The sequence below is a fragment of the Thalia democratica genome, chromosome 9 (genome assembly GCF_965202585.1).
Source record: "Thalia democratica chromosome 9, ktThaDemo2.hap1.1, whole genome shotgun sequence".
NCBI classification, from domain to species: Eukaryota; Metazoa; Chordata; class Thaliacea; order Salpida; family Salpidae; genus Thalia; species Thalia democratica.
In genome coordinates, this window is record NC_139173.1 from 26638832 (window position 1) to 26651123 (window position 12292).

General features: G+C 28.1%; 2 protein-coding genes across 2 annotated transcripts; both read right to left on the reverse strand.

Moving 5' to 3' along the window:
- Positions 1–1541: 1541 nt before the first annotated feature.
- On the reverse strand, positions 1542–5651 carry LOC145844428 (COX assembly mitochondrial protein homolog). Its single transcript, XM_082951827.1, has 5 exons — positions 5487–5651; positions 5144–5243; positions 3520–3645; positions 2901–2999; positions 1542–1902 (listed from the first exon to the last, which is right to left on the reverse strand). Exons 1-5 carry the CDS (start codon positions 5578–5580, stop codon positions 1740–1742), a joined length of 582 nt encoding a protein of 193 aa, XP_082807953.1. The 5' UTR covers positions 5581–5651; the 3' UTR covers positions 1542–1739.
- A 407-nt stretch (positions 5652–6058) lies between these two features.
- Positions 6059–11683, reverse strand: LOC145844051 (periodic tryptophan protein 1 homolog). The gene is made up of 3 exons (XM_082951386.1): positions 11567–11683; positions 7444–7833; positions 6059–7085 (listed from the first exon to the last, which is right to left on the reverse strand). Exons 1-3 carry the CDS (start codon positions 11660–11662, stop codon positions 6072–6074), a joined length of 1500 nt encoding a protein of 499 aa, XP_082807512.1. The 5' UTR covers positions 11663–11683; the 3' UTR covers positions 6059–6071.
- Positions 11684–12292: the final 609 nt, after the last annotated feature.

Here is a 12292-nt window from a genome sequence, read left to right on the forward strand (position 1 = left end):
AAAAATCTAAATTTTGTTAATAAATAAAAGTATACATTCATATAAATTGGTAAACTTGTTAATTAAAAAAGATCTAAATTGTTCTGCAGTCAAAGGTAATTTAATCATTACTACGTTAAGATTTAATTAATGCTTTACTAAATAATCCAAAAAAAACAATACTAACATATGATAATCTTCAAATAATCTTAATTAACAACAAATTCAGTTAAATCTCCTATAAATTAAACTTACATTTTTTACATATTTTAACAGAAATTCTATGACCGGATCTCTAACAAAGTATTTAAACTAGATATATATATATATCAAGTAGTGCAAGATATACTCGAGGCGGACAAGTTTCTTTTTTTTTACTCAGGTAGCGCATATTTTACTTTTTTTTAAGAAGTTAAGCTTTATAGTTGATTTAAATAGAACACTTTATAAAATCGAACACCAGTCTTTTGAAAAGAAAGAGCAATGTCTTGCTATAATATGAATATAAGTTTTTTTTATCATCAACTATATATATGTGCTTCACCTCTAAAAGCTATCAAAGAATACTTTTAAGTAAATTCGTAACTTTCAGCAATATTTAAATAATTATACTAAAAATTTAATTAAAATTTCGTTCAATAAAACGAACAGTTTCTTTTTTTTGAAAGGCTTTCATAAATGTACTTATCATGACATCACTAAGAATATTTATAATTTGTTACAGCTAATTGGAACGTACTCCTAGCACTATAATGATAGCGATTTAAAATTTAATATTAAATTTGTTAAACTCAATAACTTATTAAAACAATTATTAACTTAAATAAATACTTTTCATATCTTTAATAGGTCATCTTACATAATAGTAGAATTGCTATGATTACTGAACTTACAAGTAAATGGTAGACAACTAAAAAACCCTAGTTTTTTAATTGTATCATATTTACTTAACACCATTTTGCATTTTAAGAGAAAAGTAGGTCTATAAAAAATTTAAATTTTACTTTTATAAAATATTTAATAAATAAATGAATAGTTTTATATATTCATGTTTCTTAGAAAAAAAAGTAAAATGCTTAGGTCCATAATTTATTTTTATTTAAAATAAAAATATTTTATTTCGGTTAAATACAACTACTAAAACATTTTAAATTTAACTTTAATTTAATAACGGGGTTTTCGGAAGATTTATGAAAATTTGATAAGTTAAGTGTTGCACAAAAACTAAAAATACTATTCAGGCATTTCACTAAAAAAAATATTATGTTTATAACAATCAAAATATACAATACTTAATTTATTATGTAGTATTAAGATTATATGTAAAATATTTTTTTCTTATTAATAGTACCTGTTATAAAAAGTTACAAAATTCTTTAATGATCAACATGATAAAAAAACTAATAGCTATGTACTTCTTAATATAATAATAATAAAATACTTAAATAATAGCGAATGTTTGAACCATAGTTAATGCTGAAAAAAACTTGTTACAGACATCTATAGTTGGATACTATCATATATATTTATGTATATAAAAATCTTTACAAACCATTTTGTTCATAACAGCACATAATTTATTTATAGACGAATTATATGATTAAAGTAACATTTAAATACAAATTTTTTGAGCAAAAATTAATTGAATTTTGAAAAATATATTTATTTATACTAGTGCATTCTCTATATAAATAAAAATTAAAATTGTATACAACAAAATTCAAAACAACTTTCTACACAATTAAAAAACTCATTAGAAACTACAAAGCTTTTTTGTTTTTACGCGTTGAAACAATGTACTTGTCATACGCTTCAATGTCGCCCGTATTTTCGTAATACTCCTTCACATTGTCCAGGTATTCTTGTATGTAGTCGTCTATTCTGAACTTGGGCAGTCCGTTCTCTAGTATAGCGTCCTTACAACTGAAAAGTTATAATTTCAAAGATGAATGTCATATATGCATATTACACATGCATTAAATTCGAAATAAATTTTTATGTAAACTCGATCATGTATGTTAGAGGTTTAACATAAAAATAGTATGTTGTAAATGTATCAGTCTTGTTTAAAAAACCACTTAGTTGAATTTAAACTATTATTTAGTGGTGAATATTTTAATAGTAAAATGTGATACAACCACAAATAAAGTTATATCAAGTAAGCTTTAAATATAATTGGTAATAAAAACAAAAAAAAAATTTTAAATCTTAAGCTAGTTTTCAGTGTTAATAGCAACGTTAAATTAGATGAAAGACACATTACCTTATGAAACAAACTACAGTCTATATTTTAAAATACTATTTATTTCTAAAGTATTTGAGATAGTAAAAAAAACATTTCAGACAGCTTTCAGTTAATGGTTGTCAAATTGTATATAATTTTACTAATTTACACAAACAAAAAAAAATTCAAAATTCTGATTTACTGCAAAGCTTACTCTTTCACAAAATAGGAATTTCGATTTAAAAAAGTAATTAAAGAAACTAGTTTTTTTTAATGTTTTACATCTAATTTTTTTTCTAATGCTCTTTAACAACATTAAAATATGAAATGCTTAATTGAAAAATTTTAGACTTTAAAGGATTTAAACAAGCAAACTCAAGAATGTCTTTAAAAAAGCAGTCATTAATTCACCGAATAACAAATATTATTTGTTTAATCAAAAACTATATTTTTCTAAAGGCAACATGTACTTCTTTAAATTAAATAACTTTTGTTTTGTCACAAACGCAGCAATTCAATAAAATTATCTCTTTTTGTAACTTATTTTAATGTTAACAATTATTCGCTTAAATTCTGTTGACTACAGGTAAACATCACATGTACTTCTTTAAATATGTTAACTTTGGCAGACAAAAGTATAATAATATAATAAAAAATATTGTGTGTTCATTATTTATTACATTACTTATATACTAACTCTTTTCTGTTATCTGCAGCCATTCCAGTTGTTTTTTTCAAAAATTTTTCATCCAAATATTTCTCCTTACATTTCCAATAATAATCTGGATCTATGAACCTGATGAAATGTATGAGATTTATTTATTTATTTTAATACAAAAAAATAATTACAAACATATATTCAACTGCTGTTGTTTTTATTTTAATCACTTGGTGGCAAGTAACAAATAAGTGTTTAGTTTGTTACTGATACAAAGTATACCAAACAGCTGACAAATTTGAAAATTTCAGCAAACATATTTCACGAATAAAAATACTTTCATTCCTGCTTGAAATAACCTACTTACAACTGAGTGTACCTCAATAAAACAACTTGATACAACTTTGTAAAAGACGGTGTGTTGTTTTGTTTTAAACTCAGCTTATAGTAATCTAAACTTTATAGGTAAAGTTTAGCATAGTATGTATATATAATAAAAAATAAATAAACAGTATGTATTTATGATAATCAATAATCAAAAAGTAAGTATATGTCATTAACAATAAAAACAGTATGTACTTATAATAATCCATAATTTAAATAGTATTTATACATAATAAAAAATAACTAAATAGTATGTATAACAAAATTAACAAACTTTTCGTTCATGCAGTTCATTTTAGCCTCGTTTTCGGCTTTGCACTCCTTGAAAACCATCAGCGAGTACTTGTGGGAATTTTCAGCGAACTTCTTGCAGCAATCCGCGAACGCCTCCACCTTTTCCCTGCGTTATTTATATTAATATTATCCGCTAGTTGGCGCTATAACCCAGCAAAAAAACTTGTATTTAATTGTGAAAATCGTTAACAAACATCTCATTTTTTCTCAGCGCTCTGTGCGTTGCTTCTTTTTGTTATTCGTATACAGTAACTTCTCGCTTATTTACGCACATTGTGTCCACAGAAAAAGTGCGTAAAGATATGAGAGATCGTAAAGATACGAGAGGTACCAAATACACATACTATAATGGCTATTTTTTGATATTGCTTCTAGTTAAAAGCAGACTTTCCCACTTTTAACAATTTGTTTACTTTATTTACAAAAATAAAAACAAAAGATAAAACTATACATAAATTAAAATAAAAAGAACTGAAATTTATATAAATAATAATACTGGCAGAAAAATTTTACTAATTTTGATAATAAGTAGCTTTTATCTTTATCTTTAATTGTATGTGACTTATTAATCAATTTATAATTAAGCATTTGTTTAAAATTTAAAAATGGTGTATTTTTGCTGGCAAGTTTCATTAGATTTCATTTTAGATGTTTATTCATATATAGGGCAAGAGTGCTGTATTGTTTATTTGTGTTTTAAACTCTCATTACTTCGTTATACTTTCATTTTTTGAAGCAGTTATATTTCTTTTAGAGTTTTAATTTAGTCTCTTATTGTTAATAAAGTTTCTGATATACTGAGGCATAACTAAATGTTTATCAATAAGTCAAAGAACACAAGTTTACAAAGTCTAAAGATATAGAGAGGTGAGTTAGCATTTAAAAACTGATTTTAAATTTAAAAATATACAATAAACCTAATTTGTGCAATATTTAAAAAAAATTAAATTTATTATTTTTTGAATTATTCGAATTCTAAAATGCGTAACTAAACGAGAGTGCGTAACGTCACGAGTGCGTAAAGATGCGAGAGGTTACTGTATTTTAAAATTATAGTTTTTGTTTATTTTATATGTTTGCAAAACTTTTGAATTTTGTTTTAATTTGTTGTAAAATATTGATTGAGTAAGCTTAAATAAATATTACTATTACCAACCATAGGAATAACGCTTTTAGTGGATCTATTACAGGTTTCCTAAACTTATTTTCAAAAGGCCCCCTTTAGAGAAATTTATAAAAACTATGACCTGTCAAACATGACTTCTCAAAAAACTACCATTAAAACTGCCTAAGATTTTTTTTTGTTCTTTATCATCAACTCAAGAATATCTAGTGAAAGTTTAAAATTATGGCCTCATGGCCCCCCTGTGGCCTCTTTACTGCGTATGGCCCCAAGGGGGCTACTTGGTCCAGTTTGGTAAACCCTGATCTAGTAGCATGACACTAGCTGAATGTTTCGATATATTTCATATATAACTTAAATACCAAGTAGAAAGTTAAGGAAATCTATATATATATTAAATAAAAATTTCAATAAGCCATGTATTCATGTGTATGATAGAACTTTGTCGTAAACTATTTATATATATTGCCACAATACTCACCTGCAGTCCTCCATCTCGGCGGTCTTCCTCATCAACGACGGGATCAAGATGTCTTTCTCCTGCTTCCTCAGCGAAGGATCGGGATCAAGCTCCACGAAACCTTAAAAAGATAAAAAATGTATTGAAAAAAAAGCTGAAAAATTTGAATTAAAACAACAGTTTCTAAGGTAGTGAATAAGATAAGCGTTTGATAAATGATTGATCAAAATAGTAATCTTCATTGTTTTAACAAAAGATTTGGAACGTGTTCAACCAAAACTTTTGTGAACTATTTAACAATAATAATACGAGTTTAAATTTTTACATATCATTTTGTGTTGAACAATTTTAACAACTTACTAACTGTTCTGATGGGCTCTTCTTTCGCCGTCTTTGATAATCAGGTATGAGCAGCCGCCGACGGCCGATATCAAAGCTGCTCCTTTCACTATGTTCATTATCAAGCTTCAAGTAAAAACTGTTTTTTTAATTGTCTAAGTAAACAACGTAAATCATAGTTCACGTAAAAGTTCAAAATAAAAGAAAAAAAAGTTATCGTTAGCTTTCATAGAATTTATTTACCTATAAAATAAATTACAAATAGATATATTCTCAATTCCTCTATTCAGTAAATATTGAATTTTTAAAATGTAAACAAGTGTTGTAAAATTTTCTAAAATATCTGTAACACTAAAAGAATTAAAAGCGTTAAAAAGAAAAACAACAATAAATTTTATTGAAAATATTCTTCTACTTTATTACCTAATGAAAATGGAATAAAACTGCGAAAAATCAAATTAATAATAATTAATAATCTTCACGTAAGCATTAAATAAAATGTATAGGTAATTTAAACTGCTAAAATAAGCAATAAAAAGTCTTCCAAATACTAATAAAATCCTAATAACATTAGTCTAAAAACAAATTCTACAATGTACTCAGAGTTCACTCATGACGCTTCATCCTTTACTTTCTTGCCACTCGGTTCGCTCTGCGACACCTTCTTGCCCCTGTCACGGTGCCTGGGCTTCTTCTTCTTTTTGAACTGATTTTTCTTCGCCGGCTCACTCACACTTTCTTCTTTCGCGTTCGGGTCCTTGTATATTTTGGAAGCGTCCAAGATGACGGTCCCGTTTTTTTCTCCCCCGCAAACCAGGACGCTGCCCACATCCGGGTTGAAGCTCATGCAGTGGATCATTCCCATGTTGGGGTTTCTTTCGCCGACCAAAACGGCTTTTCCGCATTCGACCTTCCACGCCTTGATCGTGCCGTCGCTGGAAGAGCTGTACAGGAGGTCTTTCCCGCTGAAGCTCAGAGCTGGCGCAGCCTGGCTGTGAGCGCTCCACGTGAATAGGGGCTGGCCCGCGTTTCTCACGTCAAAGTAGGACACCGTTCCTTTGTCGGTGCTGGCCGCGAAATGGTTCTTGTCGAAGGGGTTCCAGCAGAGGCGCTCCACCTGCCCGTCCACCTTCCAGCTCGGCATCTCCTTCTGGCTGGACTCTTTCTTGCGGACGTCGAACAAGTAGATGGAGCCGTTGAAGGCCCCGGACAGCAGGTTGTGGGCCGACTCGGGCTCGTAGGTTATCGTTTGCACCTTGTCCCCGTGCATCTTGTACCTCCTCAGGATGGCCGCCCTCTCCACGTCCCAGATGGCGACCGTTTCATCGGCGCTCGCGCTCGCCAGGTTCTTGTTCCTCAGCTCGTTCCAGCTCAGGTCCAGCACGGCGTCCTTGTGGGCGTCCTTCAGCCATCCGCCGCCGCCGAACGAGCCCGGCTTCCTCGCCTTCCCGAACACCACGTCCGGCTCCACGGCGTTGACGGTGGTCAGGTCCCATATCTGGATGGTGGACTCCATGGTGCCCACGGCGATGAAGCTGCCCGGCTTCACGCTGCCCTGCTCGTCGTGCGGAACGTCGAAGGTCATCCACTCGAGGCAGATGGGGGTGCAGTTGTCCACGTCCACCTAGTGGTGAAAAGATTGTTAAAAAAAATTTACAAAATTATATAAAAACAAATTATACAGTAATCTTCCTTTATTCTACCAACATATGTTTCTGTGTGTCAACGAATCAACACACTTCAACTGGGTTGTTAATAGGAAAGATAACTCAGTTTGAACAGTTTACAAAATTATATTCATATGAGTTTAATACGCTTTCAAATTCGAAATACTTCTTAAATAAACTTTCAACAAACTGTTAGAACTATAACACATTTTTGCAGCCAAATTAATAACAGTGAAAAAATATAGATATCGAAAAAACTAATGGTTTGTGGTAATTCAAAAATGTGAAGAAATATCAATTTGCAAAAAAAGGTACCTGGTGGTGCACGTAAAAGTCCTTGGTGCGGTGGTTGTACACTTTGACCAGCAAGCGGCTGTAGTCCTTGGCGTAGTTGGAGCACACCAGCAGGTTGTCGTCCTCCACCAGCTTCAGCGCCTCCTCCTCGTAGTCCGACTCCTCCTCCGCAGCCACGTACTTCTTCTCCTCCGCACTCCCAGGCAGGTACAGGCTCTGGAAGCTGGCAAAGTTCTCCGCCTTTTCCTCTTCATCAGAGTAGTCGTCCATGGAGAACTCCTCCAGGCCCTCGAAGTCGTCGTGTTTGGGCTTGCTGGGTTCGGTTTTCGTGTCCGACTCATTGTCTTCAACTGGACTGTCGTCGTCTTCTTTGGCGAGTGTTTGCTCCAGCTGCTCACTCGAGATTTGAACCTAAGATGTTGTGATGTTTTAAGAGTAAAGTGTTGTGAAAGAGTGAAAAATACAAAATGGTGGGGAAGTATGATAATTTTATCGTTTTTGTTGAGTTAGTAGCATATTGCGTAATTAAAATAGGTGTTTAAGAAATTGTTTAAACTTGACTTTTTCATGTTTTAAAAAGTTTTCTTTAAAAAATTATAAAAACATTTACAAATATGTAAATATAAAACATTTACATATAATTATATAAAATTTAAAAGTTCAGTAGTTTTAATAACATTTTAAACTACAAAAACTTGAAATCGACAACTTGTTTTTGTAGAACCTTAAAATTTTTTTTTGTTTGATTGTAATTGATGATTTTACTAAAAAAAAATAATTATGTAAAAACTCAAACTATTGTAAACCAATATAAAACAAACAACTGATCAAAAATATAGATTTAATCGTTTGCTAACAAAAGGTCCTAGTGAAAAAAGTTCACTGGAATATAAATAAAAACAAATTATACAGTAATCTTCCTTTATTCTACCAACATATGTTTCTGTGTGTCAACGAATCAACACACTTCAACTGGGTTCTGTAAAAAAATAACTACTGTAATGTAAGAATAAAAGCAACACTTGGATTTAACATTAAGTATTTTGCCCATTACTAACTATTAACCTGTAAAAGTCTGTAGAAATTATTTTGTTTTAATGAAAACATGTATACACCTACTTTATTATATGATTCTATTCTTACATTACAGTAATTATTTTTTTACAGAACCCAGTTGAAGTGTGTTGATCTGTTAACACACAGAAACATATGTTGGTAGAATAAAGGAAGATTACTGTATAATTTGTTTTTATAAAAAGAACAATCTTTTCTTCTTTATTTTTTATACAATATCAATGTGCAGATTGAACTTTAAATAAACTAGTGCTTCATACTTTCAACATACCAACACATATAATATGATTGTAGTTTATATTTAATTGTTAGCAATATAAAAATGGAATTAAAATAAAAACAATAGTTAAATAATACATAATTATTTTAACTAGAAATAAATTCTTTTTTACTTTCATGACTTAGTTTCTTTAAATATACGTAATTAAAAGTTGTCAAAATATAAAAATTACTTAAATTCATGTAGCTATCTATCAACGTTTAAAGAGAAAAAAATCAATGTAAAGCTAGAAGGTTTACTTGCATTCCTAGTTCTTATTACTTCTACATCTACATACACATGACATCATATGCATAATAAAAAACAACCAACTACATATTTGTGTGCAAGACTGACAATTGCAAAAATTAACAAATTTTAAAGTTTAACAAACCTAAAAAGCTCATAAAACTGGGGTCTTTAAAGATTGTTGTGGGTTTTTGAGTAGCATCTTTTATTTGTAATAAGAACACTACATGTGCATTAATTTTTAACAAACTATTTTGTTAAAAACTAGTTTTACATACAATGTAGTATTATTTAAACGCTCAACTTACAAATAGTGTTCAATATTTTTATATTGACAAAAAATAATAACTAATTTATATTTTTATGGAGAATTAAAGTCATTAAGATTTATAAATAAATTGCCCAAAGTTTTACCAAAACTTTAATCTAATAGAATAAACCTGTTCTAGCAACAACTTTATATCACTATAATTTAAGCCAAAGGAGATTAATTTTTTATTTAGCTTTATTAATGACAGTTATATATAAGCAATCAGTTACTCTTTAATTTGACTTTTAAATTCAAAATAACTGACAGTATATGCAAGGTTCAAACAAAAACTAAAAATCTCAGTAAAAGAAAAAATTCAAATGTTAATTTTTGATATGATTAGTATGAAGAAGCTGTAAAATACTGGGTCAAATAACAAATTAAAGTTTCAAATATTTTAGAGAGTTTGTACCTGATTATATATTTTCAATAAATTTTCTAAACAAATGAATAATATAGTATTCATAATAACATATTTCACATAGACAGTTTATTTAAAATCTCTAGAAATCTTAAAAAAAAGAACATTTTTGACATAAACTTTATTTGCTAGCAGGTTTTTATAATATACCTTGTACCTGAACTTATTGTAATAACTTTTTCTTGGTAGTTTATAAAACTCACAGTACAGTAGTTTAGTAAAAAAGCTTAAAAAAAACAGTAATAAGCGATTACACTATTCAACGAGCGGAGTAATTAAAATTACTTAAATGGTATAGTTTTATTTTCATCAATAATATAAGTGTATGTTAAAACTACAATTAAACCTATTTTATTTAGTTAATCGAAATAACTGCATTTATGGTTATTTTTTATGTTTTTAAAATTAAATAACTTTTTGAGATACAAAGAATTTTACTTTAAATTTCATAGTATTAAGAATTTATAGTGTTATTCATAGAAATCAAAAAGAAAAATGACTAAAAAAAGATAATTTTACTGAAATATGTTTTCTTCTAAAGTTTTCTTGTAGTTATTGTTAAACTTTTTTAGCATAATTTTTATAAAATTTGAAGAATTTTTATATTAAAACTAAATTTATGTTAATTTTCAGTTGAACAATTTTTTTTTTTGTTGAATTTTTGTTAAGTTTGTTGGGATAATTTGCTGTAAATATTGTAAGAAACAGTTCCAAAAATTAGGTAAATTGCTTAAAAAACATAACAGATAAAGTTTTAGTGGATTTCTTAATTTAAATAAATAGATAATAAAAAATATCCCTCCAAACAATTATTTTAAAGTTTTTTCAAGTAACCAAACAAATTAGAAACTCTTAATACAATTTTTTTATAGAGTAAATTTAAACAACTTAAATTATTTATAAAAAATTGTATTTTTGTAAAGTTTTCAATAGTTTTGCTTTAAATTATCATTTGGTTTTTTGTTGCTTTCATTGGTCGTCACTCTCTGAGGCAAAAGAGCCAAGTTGAATAAGCAAAAACCAGCTTGGGTTAAATCAAGATAGCCTAGGTCAACTTCTATTTATAAAAGTTGAATAAAAAATTGATACTAACAAAAATTTTTGTAAAAAATACTATTGTTCAAATTTAAAGATCTAAAAAATTCAAATTTATATTTTAAAGATTCAATAAAAACACAATTTTCAAGAACAATTAATAAAAATTAAAAGCCTTTAGATGTAGCACTAATATATTGAAAAAATCAAAACTAGCCTTAGTCAGCCTGAATTTAAAAAAAAATATCTAGCTCAAGTTAGCCTGAGTGTGGCAACCCTGACATATATCATTAGTTAATATAATTGTATTATAGAATTTAAAAATTAATAATTTGATAGTAATAGATGTGTATAATTATTAGTAAACAATTCATTTATCTTAATAAAACTTGAATTATTTCAATAATACACTATAAAAATTATTAATTAAAAATTAGTTACAATATTATACGTTATAAAGTAAGATACTGAAAAGAACTATAAAATAATTGGATACCTTTAAAAAGAATTACCAAATAGAGAATTATTTAAAATTAAACACTGTAAATTAGTAATACTTTAAAATACAGAGCTTAAAATAAATTATACTATGTACAAAACTTACTCAAGTATCACAAAAATTTTAGGTAAACAGATCACAAATCTGTTCACAAAATGTTGAGAAAAAACAACATCACTATCAACAATGCAAACTGAAGTCACATAAAAGTACTAAAAACAATAAAATAATATAACTTTTATTCAATGCATCAAAACAAAATGTTTAAACAAACACATTTTTAATTTTTATACAAACCTTGTCAAACTTGAGAGAGTTGTTTCTCTTGATCCACTTCAAACAGAGTACTTGTTCTTGATTTGAGTTTTCTTCTTCTTCATCTGAGTCGTACATTTTTTAATTTATAAGTTGTCTGAAAAAAAACATTATATGACAGAGTTCAAAAACTAGAAAAACTTTCAAGTATTTGTTTTAACTCAAAAAACAAGTTAACTAAAAACTAGATGGTAATTTGATAAAAATTGAAATCTGTAAAAACTGATTTTATGAATTTCTAAAATTTTCCACTGCTCTCTTATGTTTTGAAATAATATTTTTATTATTAAATCCAAAACCTCAACATGGCATTCCATTTTATACATGTAAGTTTTGCTTAAGTAAACATTTAAAATGCAAATGTTTTTTTTTAATACAAATAAGGAGAGTGTAAAATGTTTCTCTAAAATTTCCTCTGTGTAGAATAAGAAAACATGAAAATAAATGTTTAAAAGAAAGTATTTTCAGCTTTAATATTTAAGCTTTTGGGCACAACAAGAACTCCTTAGTTTTTCAAACCAAGTTTTGCTCTTTAAATTGTTTATAGCATCATACACTTAAAGTTTATTTATGTTATAATGTTTGTATTTACTCTAAACTAAAAGTAACAGGATGGCTACTTTTTTTCTCCCAGTTTTTATGAATTATATTTTAGGCTTTTCAAATTACAAGTTTTCTTGTCTTATTTTAATAGAAAACTAAAGATAA

Coding starts and splice junctions, on each gene's coding strand:
- LOC145844428 (XM_082951827.1), bottom strand. CDS start 5,580: ATGAACATAGTGAAAGGAGCAGCTTTGATATCGGCCGTCGGCGGCTGC. Junction 5,244..5,486: donor AAGAAGAGCCCATCAGAACA/GTTAGTAAGTTG, acceptor TATCTTTTTAAG/GTTTCGTGGAGCTTGATCCC. Junction 3,000..3,519: donor ATGAACTGCATGAACGAAAA/GTTTGTTAATTT, acceptor ACATTTCATCAG/GTTCATAGATCCAGATTATT.
- LOC145844051 (XM_082951386.1), bottom strand. CDS start 11,662: ATGTACGACTCAGATGAAGAAGAAGAAAACTCAAATCAAGAACAAGTA. Junction 7,834..11,566: donor ACTCTCTCAAGTTTGACAAG/GTTTGTATAAAA, acceptor ACAACATCTTAG/GTTCAAATCTCGAGTGAGCA. Junction 7,086..7,443: donor ACTTTTACGTGCACCACCAG/GTACCTTTTTTT, acceptor TTTCACCACTAG/GTGGACGTGGACAACTGCAC.